The sequence below is a fragment of the Marmota marmota genome, unplaced genomic scaffold, assembly GCF_001458135.2.
Source record: "Marmota marmota marmota unplaced genomic scaffold, marMar, whole genome shotgun sequence".
NCBI classification, from domain to species: domain Eukaryota; kingdom Metazoa; phylum Chordata; class Mammalia; order Rodentia; family Sciuridae; genus Marmota; species Marmota marmota.
Genome location: NW_025999842.1, coordinates 10,681,030 through 10,691,711, shown reverse-complemented (window position 1 = coordinate 10,691,711; position 10,682 = coordinate 10,681,030). Strand labels below are relative to the sequence as shown.

The 10,682-nt window shown below is 41.2% G+C and overlaps 1 protein-coding gene across 1 annotated transcript in view; it reads left to right on the top strand.

The window, feature by feature from the left end:
* Positions 1 to 10,682, top strand: part of Gabrr2 (gamma-aminobutyric acid type A receptor subunit rho2) — a 61,230-nt gene that overhangs the window by 46,769 nt on the left and 3,779 nt on the right. Inside the window, exons 7-8 of the mRNA XM_015499315.2 lie at positions 5,793 to 5,945; positions 7,097 to 7,293. Of these exons, the coding sequence (XP_015354801.1) occupies positions 5,793 to 5,945; positions 7,097 to 7,293 (350 nt within the window). The remainder of the gene's footprint in view (positions 1 to 5,792; positions 5,946 to 7,096; positions 7,294 to 10,682) is intronic.

Sequence of the window (10,682 nt, the reverse complement as noted above, 5' to 3'; positions counted from 1 at the left end):
GTGGGTCGCAGGTCCGCCTATCTTGCAGGCGCGGGGGGGGGCAGCTCTACCCTTCCGCAGGCCACTGGGCCTGTTCTGTCTGTCGGTTGCAGGTCTGGCCTGTTCTGTTGGTGGTCGCAGGTCCGCCTACCTTGCCCCTCCGCGGGATGTTGGGCCTGTTCTGCTGGTGGGTCACAGGTCCGCCTACCTTGCAGTCGTGGGGGGCGGCTCTGCCCCTCCGCGGGCCGCTGGGCCTGTTCTGCTGGTGGGTCACAGGCCCGCCTACCTTGCAGGCGTGGTTGGCAGCTCTAATAATGTACTTTACGAATTTTTATGATCTTATATTTTTATTGGTGCATTATGATTACACATAATAATGAGATTCATTGTGACATATTTGTACTGGCCCATAGCACAATTACATCAATTTCATTCCTCAGTATTTCCCCTTTCCCTCCCCTCCTTACTCCCCCCAGTCACTTTCCTCAACTCACCTGTCTCCCTTCTATTTTCCTGAGGTCCCTTCTTAATGTATTTATTAGTGCATTATAATTATATGTATCAGTGGGGCTCATTGTGACATTCATATACACATAACATAATTGGCGTCAATTCACTCCTCAGTACTTCCCCTTTCTCTCTCCTTGCCCCTTCCCCTCTCCTTGCCCCTTCCCCCATCCCTTCATTTTCTCTTCTGGTCTTCTTTTTATTTATTTCCAAGTATATGTATATATATTTTTTTTCATTAATGCATTATAATTACACATTAAAGTGGGATTTATTGTTGTATATTCATGCAAGCATGAATCAACATAATGTGGTTGATTTTATTCCCTGGTTCCTCCCCCTTTCCCTTCCTTCCTCCATCCCCCTTGATCCACTATCCTTCCTCTACTAATCTTCATTCTATTTTCATGAGATCATACCTTTGTAAAATTCTATGCTTCTCTTTATTTATTTTTTTAAAGAGAGAGTGAGAGAAAGAGAGAGAAAATTTTAATATTTATTTTTTAGTTATCGGCGGACACAACATCTTTGTTTGTATGTGGTGCTGAGGTTCGAACCCGGGCCGCACTCATGCCAGGCGAGCACGCTACCACTTGAGCCACATCCCAGCCCTCTATGCTTCTCTTTAACTTCCACATGTGAGGGAAAACATTCAATCCTTGACTTTCTTTTTTTTCTAATCCAAACTGTATCCAGCTTTATTAAAGATAATTTTTCATAAATAGCCATGGTGTTTCAGGCAGGACATAGGCAGACAATCATTAACAGTATACTACAACTTTCAAATTCCCTTCTTGGATGGATACCAAAATTAGAAAAGCCACTATAAGGACCTATTAAGTCTTCATTTGATGCTCTGAATAGGGAAAGTTTAGAGTGAGTGTTGACATTTCACGTTTAGCATGTTGTTTAACAACTTTTCATGAGTCAACTTTGACTTTCAGAAAATGAAATGAAAATGGCAGAATTATCAGTCTTAAGGTCCACAATCTAAAAAAGGAACTACTGCTTTTCTGAGGAACACTATCTCAATGATGTCACCGGAAAGTCCAGATTGCCTGACACACTGGTAAAACCAATTGTTGGAAGTCGGGTCCCAACATGTCTAAGTTTAGGGGCGTTAAGTCTATGCTGTTGGTGGAGAGGGAGAGGAGGACATAAAAATGAATTTGAGTTTTTCCATACCACAAGGCATTTGTGCCAAGGTGGCTATGTGTGCCAATATCAGGAAGTCCCTTCTCTTGGGAGCCAAGAGAAAGTCTCTCAAAATGGCAGGGAAAGGTGTTCCCTACAGGAATCCAGCTTTGGAGACATTCTACTAGTGACGTATGCTCCTTCCCTCCCAAACAACAATGAGGTGTTCTGTGTGCTAACAACACAGCTTTTTAAAAAATAAAGTAAAACAAAATTCTGCATTTTTATAAAACTTGATAAAAAATAGTATTTCAAACTATACAGTCACCAGAAGGACCCAGTTATCAAAAATGCACACACTTCCTTTGGCAGCAATGGCACCGTTAGCTTTCTGTGCCTGGTCTGTTTGGGTATCTCCATTTTCTGCAGGGTTATTCCCATCCTTGTCGTCGACAGGTTTCCCTTTTCCCTTTGGATACCTTCTCTCCCTTCTTTGCAGGGGCCTTTTTAGGCTTGGACTCTGGTATTGGAGGAGCAGGTTTAGCAGACAACCTTGTGGATCTTCTCTGTAGTTCATCCTTCACCTTGGCTTTATCTCCTTTGACATCCCCTTCAGTGTAGTGATATTGGGCATGGTGGTGATGGTAGCAGGACACAGGTACTGGACACAGAGATGCAGCAGAGTGCAGCTTTGGTTGATCCAGAGATTGTTCTCACCTCTTTTTCTTTACACCACTCGGGCTCCCTCAAACCTTAACTTTCTGAGCACTTAGCATGATGTTCTCCAGTTCATCCATTTACGTATAAATGACAGAATTTTATTCTTCTGTCCAGCTAAGTAGAACTACAATGTGTAGATATACCATATTTTCTTTACCCATGTATTTGTCAACAGACACTTAAGCTGGTTCCATAACCTGGCTGTTTCAGCTTTTCCCCATTCATTCAGTATGGTGTTGGCTTTGGGCTTGTCATAGTATTTATGATGATGAGATTAGCTCCTTCTATCCCTAGTCTCTTCAGTGTTTGTATGTAACATGAATGGGTATTAAATTTTGTCCAAGACTTTTTCTGTATCTATTGAGATGAACATGTAGTTTTTGTCCTTAATTCTATTTTTGTGATGAATCGCATTTATTGTACCAATCTTACATTCCTGGAATGAAATCAACTTGATTGTAATGTACAATGTGTTTTTGAATGCAGATTGCTAATATTTTATTAGGGATTTTTGCACCTAAATTCATCAGGGATATTGGTCTGTAGTTTTCTTTCCTTGATTTGTCCTTACCTGGTTTGGGTATGAAGGTGATATTGATTTTATGAATGTATTTGGAGGTGTTCTATCCCTTTCTATTTCATGGAATAATTTGAGGAACATTAACATTAGTTTGTCTTTAAAAGTCTGACATAATTAATCTGAGAATCCATCTGGTCCTAGATTTTAATGACTGCTTCCATTTTATTGCTTGTTATTGTCTGTTTAGGTTTTCTATATCTCTTGGTTCAATTTGGGTAGGTCATATGTGTCTAGAAATTTCAACATTTTTTTTAGGGAACACAATTCAACCTATAATAGTTCCATAGTGGCTTTGGGACCCCAGCAGCCTTTTCACATCATTTCCTTTTGTCCCAGCACTGAGAAATCTACTCCCTTCTTCAGGAGGTTTTAGCATGACTTCCTGCTCCTCCCTGGCCAGCATCTGCCTCCACAACACCCTTGGGTTCATAGCATCAAACACTGCAAAAGATTATTTTGGTGTCAGGGAAACTCAGGTCTGCTTGAGTATGGCCACGGCACTCATCCTCTTCCATCTCTCCACTTTCACTCTGATTATGTGTGCCACACAATTTTCTTTTCTCATTATTCTCACCAAGTTCAAATCAACAAAGCCATTATTGAGAGTTTCTTATATAACTCCTATTATATGCCACTGTTTTAAGCCCTTCATGTTAATTAACATATTTCTACCCAACAAATTTGTGGTGTAGATATTGTCATTCCCAGTTTGCAGATGAAAAAACAGACTCAGGGATTAAGCTACTGGTTGAAGTTGCACAGTTGGTAAGTGGCCATGTAATCTCCTTAATTCCCATGTGTACTCCTCTTAGATATTCTCTTTACTGGAATAGCATGCTTGTCTGTTTTGTTCCCCAGTCTTTCTAGAGTACAGATTAAAATGCATCTTCACTCCCATTATTCACCAGGTACCACACAAGCAAGGTTTCGTGTTCCTTGTCATGGGAGCGGTGATGCCACCCAGGAGCGCTCTGCTTGCCACACAGAGTGTACATGTTCAAAGCTCCTGGATCCCTCCCAATGTTTTCAGGAAAACTCTTTCTGATTTTCTTAGAAAGAAGGATAATGAGTATTAATAGTTTAATAAAAATAAAAGCAGCTATTGGTCCTCTAAAAAGGTCTGGTGCAAACCTAAGGATTAGTGTGATTTGCTTCAAAGATGTCAATTTGAGTAGGGAAAATAAAGCCAACAAGCCTGAACAAAAGCTGTTGGATGAAAAAATGATTAGTTGTCTCACTAGAGTTGAAGATCCCTTCCTATTTATTCATTCCCCTAAAAGCACCTATCCCATTCAACAACTCAGGAGTCTACCCATATCCCGGTAGCAAATTTGTCAGGACTCACCCGATGGCTCCAGCCTGGTCCTGTGGACCACCCTCTAACCTACCCTGACTCTGCTAACTTCCACTTGAGCCAGATGGACTAAATCAGAACCTCTCTGGGAAAGGTCCAGTATTGGAGTGCTATCAACCTTAAGAGCAGCCAGGTTAAGTCACATCCTGAGTCCATATTGCTCACTCTGTTTCTGAATCTCTCCTCCTTGCTGACGTGTCCTGTGTGCACTCAACTCCTCTATGAGCCTTCCTTAGTCATTATAGCCAATAGCAATTTGGGCTCTGTGTCTCAAACCCTAAAGATTTTCCTGTTTATACTTTAGATGGACATTTTAGCACTTAGATATTCATGGTTCCATACCTTGAGTATGTCAGCGAGCATTTTCATTTCATGGGACCTCCACTCAATTCTTTATAAATCCTCGAGGGAAGAAAGCAAGAGCTGGGCTTCTATGATTGCCCCTCAGGCCCCAGCTTGTGAACACCTGCTCAATTAAAGGGACACTGTATGAGAAGAGTCCTGACCTCTAGATAACTCAAGTGACCCAAGCTCATCCAAAACTCAGGTTGAGTTCTTGGAGAAGCCTCTGAGAGTCTCATCTCACCATGTCCCAAATAAGACAGACGCAATCTAGGTTTCCCAGACCTCAGCAAACTTGCATAACACTCCTGCCATGTTTGTCTTACTTGGTAGGCTATGCATGTGGTCATGGATTTAATTTTTTCTATAAGTCACTTTTTGTACCTTATTTTGAAAAGGAATCAGTGGAAAACTGGTCTCATTTTCCATAACAGAAGATGATTTTAATAACGAAACAAACAAAAAAATACCTTCTTCTGAACTTCACAAGTCATCTTGTACTGCTGTTGTGTGTACTCCACTTTGGGACACCAGTGAGTTGTGGTGTTCTTGGAGGAGACTGGACTGAACCAGAAGGCAGATGAGGGTGTGCAGACAGCTTTAGTTCCCTTCACATTCACACTGTCCTTCACCCCACTTTGGGTCTCAGTGATTGTGGGTCATTTGAAGTTTAACAATGTCAATCTCTTTTAAAAACCATTAATCAGTGATTCTCATATTTCCATAATGAAATAGATGCATGCTGCCATTTTTTTTTTCTGAGCAATGGCCCATGGGGTAACAGGTTTCCATAAGGAAGATGGATATCAGGAGTAGAACTCATGTCAGACTGTAGAATTGGTGGCCTATTTCTTCTTGTGATGGGGTGGAATGAGTGACTCATCTCTCAATAAAGAGGACAGAGATGAGCACCCAGCTGTCCTGGCTCCTGCCTTGGTGGTATAGAACCACTCCGACTTCTCATGCTCCTGAGCAGCCAATCACTCCGCAAATATGGTTGTGGTCTGCAAATAACACATAACCAAACCAACAACTAAACACATATCTGTTTTGCTCTACCTTTCTCCAAACAGCTATGAAGTTAGATAGTATTGTCAAGATCTTATTCATAGGAGAAAGGGCTTAGATTGTGGAAAGGAAAGTACTCAAAATCTCACTGACTTCTGTATTCCCCAGGCTGGTACAACCGACTGTACATTAACTTCACGTTGCATCGACACATCTTCTTCTTCCTGCTCCAAACCTATTTCCCTGCCACCCTGATGGTCATGCTGTCCTGGGTGTCCTTCTGGATTGACCACAAAGCTGTGCCCGCCAGAGTTTCACTGGGTAAAAGCACTTGATACGGTGTGGTCGGGTGGCTAATTTTTTTTTTTTTTTTTAAGATCACTAGGCAAAGGAAAAGTAAAACCATATTCAGAGGTTTTAAAACCAATTCAGCAATCTGTATATGGGGTAAAAATGGGAGCTCATAACCCACTTGAATCAAAGTGTGAAATATGATATATCAAGAACTATGTAATGTTTTGAACAGCCAACAATAAAAAATTAAAAAAAAAAATAAAAAATAAAACCAATTCAGAGGTTTTAAAACCAATTCAGAGGTTTTTACCTCTTGGAATCAGAAGAAGCAACCATTCCACCTGCCTCTGAGATGAAGCCTCCGTTTCCTCTACAACATTATGAAAACCACAGGGAGCTAGAACTATACCAACTTGGGTTGTACCAATTCAGAAGGATATAGCCTGTCTGGGGCATAGACTTCCACAAGTGGCTGTATTGGAGCTCAGTATTTAGATGAATAAAATGATTCTGCAAATGCCAACGTTATTCTATAAATACAAAAGTTTCTTTTGCTGCTCTTGTTTAGATAGGGCTTTGAGGTAGGGATCATATCATATAATTTAGGGAAAAGGAAGAGCTGCTTTCCTGAGGCCTTGGTTGTACCCCTTCTCAGACCCTAAATTCCACAGTCAGAGTTTACAACCCATCATCCCAGTGTGGACAAAATCAGGTTGGACCCTGAGGAACGGGACGGTTTAACCAGCAAAGCACAATGGAGAAAAAACTAGCATGAAGGCTTCCAAGAATTTCCACAGTTGGGCTTAATAAATGGACTCAGATGAGGGAGAGTATGCTCATTCTTTCAGGGTTGGGAAAGTTCCTTTAAAAGTGTCCTCCAGTCATTGTTGTCAGTTCCACAGCAGAATAGGTCCTTTCCTAATCACTTCTGACCTTGTCAGCTGTATCATAGAAACCCACTTTCCCAAGCTAGTGGAGGGGACTTGGAGAAGGGGCTGGGTGGAGGTGTGCTGGGGAATGGGTTGGGGTGCCTGGCTGCTTGGGGAGCAGATCATTCCACCCCCACAAGGTAAAAACATGTCCAGGGAATTTCTCATTCCATCTAAGAGTCAGAGAATGTAAAACTGTGACTCTGAATCTCTGAGCCTTGTGCCAGCTGACGGGTCTGGGTGTTGCAGGCATCACGACGGTGCTGACCATGTCCACCATCATCACGGGCGTGAACGCCTCCATGCCCCGCGTGTCCTACATCAAGGCCGTGGACATCTACCTCTGGGTCAGCTTTGTGTTCGTGTTCCTCTCGGTGCTGGAGTATGCAGCGGTCAACTACCTGACCACGTCTCAGGAGTGGAAGGAACGGAAGCTGCGGGAGAAGGTGAGGGTGGCCCCTTCATTTCCTTATAGCTGCTGCTTCTGGTTGGATGAGAGTGAGAAGGTGGTTGGCCAAGAGTGGTGTGGGGGTGTTGTATGTAGAAAAAGGAGGTGCTTATACCCAAGGAGGAGGGTCCTGTGTTAGAATAAGTTCTAGCTTCTACAACAAAGGATCCCAAAGAACAGTTTTTGATCAAAGACTAGGAAAAAGAAAACTTGGATTTAGGCACAATTCTGCCACCTGAGCCTGGCCTGTTTCTTCATCTGTAAAAAGGGGATTACAGAACCCACTTCTACCTTCCTCCCAGGGTTGTTGTAAGAGTCACATAAGGCAATATATAAAAGTTATTTGAAACTGTAGGGTCCTAGACACACAAAATATTACCAATGTTATTGAACATGTCAGGGAAAATACTTCCTGGTTCTGTGACCAGAGGAGGGGAGAATTCTAGAACATAAAGCTGCTTTTTTTGTTTGTTTGTTTAGTTGTTGATGGGCCTTTATTTTTATTTATTTATATGTGATGCTAAGGATCCAACCTAGTACCTCACACATGCTAGGCAAGTGCACTACCACTGAGCCACAACCCCAGCCCTAAAGCTGCTTTATTGATAGGTGTTTTGACCCTGGGAAAATTTAGGCACAGTAAACGTAAAGGCTAATATTTTAGCCATTAGGCTCACTGGAAATACTACAGGGTCTACACTGCATTGCACTATATACCACACCACACTGTGAGGTAGAAGGCAAATGGGAAATCTTACAAAGCAATGTTCATGGGCCTTTGGCACAGAAAGAAAAGTCTATTTCATTCATATTCTAATGCTTGTTAATCACAGTAAGAAATAAAATGCTGACTTATTACCAAGTCATTACTAATCACTGCACTAATCAAAATGTCCATCACCTAAAAGTTATAGAGATCAGAGAACATGAAAAATCACACATTTGTGCACATCTGGGTGACTGTTGGTCCCTTAGCACAGGGAGCTTTAAATTTTAGAAAAAGAAATGTTTGCTTTTAAAAAATAGCCTTTCAATACACACATAATACCTATCAAATTTTTCACATTGTCTTCAAATATATTAAGAATTTATTTTTAATTCAATTTTTTTTACATTAGTATTTGCATACTTGTTTGAGTTTTCAATTATTTTTGCATTGTTATCAAATTCCTTTGGATTATATTTAAATGCTTTTGATTTACAATCCATAGACTTACCTGTTCAAAAAATAGCAAAGCTTGCATCTGACAAATATGGGTTCATGAACCATTAACCACACACGTCTATCCAGGCAGCTCATTAATACTATGGGTCATGATCGTTGTCAGTGATTTTTATAAGACTCTGTTTACAGAGTAATAGGTCATTGGGCCCTTACATCTGTCTGTTTGTGTGAGAACAGATGTGGAATGGGAAAGTATGACAATTTCTGCTCCACTGGGGTCAGTGTGTGAATTAAAGATGGAAAGGTAGTAGCTGCAGGGCAGGCAGTGGTGGGAAGACAGTAAATCTCTCTTCTGCTGCGCCACAGAGAAAGCACACTTCATGATCATTAAACGGACTCCCAGAGAAGCCCAGGTTCCCAAATCTGAGCCAAGAAGAACCTGCCCTGGAATCACTTCCCATGTCTGTTAAAAATAAAAATTCCTGACTGGGGGTGTAGCTCAGTGGTAGAGTGCTTGCCTAGCATGCATGAGGAGGCCCTGGATTCTATCTCCAATACTGCAAAGCAAACAAACCAACAAATAAATAAAAAGATTCCAGGGCCAAACCCCAAAACTTTCTGATTCAGAGTCTCTGAGGATGGCATCATGGATCTGCACTTATAACAAGCTGGAGTCTGACTTTGTCTGCATAAAGGTCAAAGCCTTCCTGCCTGGGGCCTGATAGGCTCACCCCTGGTTCCAATGTGGAGCCACTGCTGCTTTGGAGCATGCGGGAGGCACAGGGATGTAGTATGCAGGCTGATTATCCAGACCTAATAGGCTAAGGGCCACTTGCCCTTTCTGAGGAACAAGCTGATACGAAAAACAGGAATTTCTCATAATTTTTGGCATTTCCTATTCTAACTCCAAACTCTAGGAGAAAAGTGTTTTCATTTTAGCAGAAAGAATTTCAGTTTGAGCAAAGTAAAAACCTGTGCTTTTATTAAGAAAGTACCTAAACAGACCCCCATGACAATACCTCACAAGTTTATTAAGGATTCAGTGTGATTATACCTAAGTGCGCACAGTTGGATAGATGATCGCTTACTGACCTTTTGATCCTATAAGTCTGTTAATTGTTCAGGAAGGTATTAATGTGTTACTAATTACTGTTACTGATGGGAACAAGGGATAGAAAGAATAATGAAGCAATCATACTTGATTTTAAAAATACCTCCTAAACCACAATGATCTCTTCAAGCATAAGAATAGTTCAAGTAATCTAATTTTGCAATAAATCATTCATCTATTTTTGTATTTGAAAGCTTCATGACATTCACCTGAGTATTTCAAGACCTATAATAGTAGGAGGCAGGTTGTGAAATGTCATTATTTCACTTTCCCAGGTGGTAAAGACAGAGGCAGTAAAGGGCTGAGAGCCAGATCAGAAATGTAATTAACGTCAAAAGACGGAGAAGAATAAGCCCATGGCCAGTTGGCTGTATCTAGTAGGCCTCATGCTTTTGGCCAACACAGACAAGCCCAGATGCCTGCTGGAGCCTGCTCACTACTGATTCCAGCTGTGAGGAGAAAACAAGAGAAACCATGTCCTCCCTCCAACTTAGAATTCCTTATAAATATTTTCATACTTGCAGAAATAATTTAAAGAATAGGATAGTCTACATTTATATACTCCACAATTAGATCTAACATCATTAATTTGCTATTTTTGTGAGCGCTCTTTCCCCATTTAAACATATTTTTGTTGGTGCATCATGACCCTTTACTCTTAAATGTTAATTATTTGGAGTAAGGACACTTTTCTACTTAATCATCTTTTTAAATTTTTTTTTTAGTTGTAGATAGACACAATATTTTATTTATTAATTTTCATGTGGTGCTAAGGATCAAACCCAGTGCCTCACATGTGCTAGGCAAGCACTCTACCCACAACCCCAGAGTCACAATTGCAGCCCTCTAATCATCTTTTGATTCATGTACAAAAAGATGGAATCCTGCTGGGTGCAGTGGCACTTGCCTATAATCCCAGTGGCTCAGGAGGCTGAGGCAGGAGGATTTCGAGTTCAAAGCCAACCTCAGCAAAAAGCAAGGTGCTAAGCAACTCAGTGAGACCCTGTCACTAAATAAAATACAAAATAGGGCTGGGGATGTGGCTCAGTGGTCAAGTATCCCTGAGTTCAATCCCCAGTACTAAAAAAAAAAAAAAAAAAAAAAAAAAAAA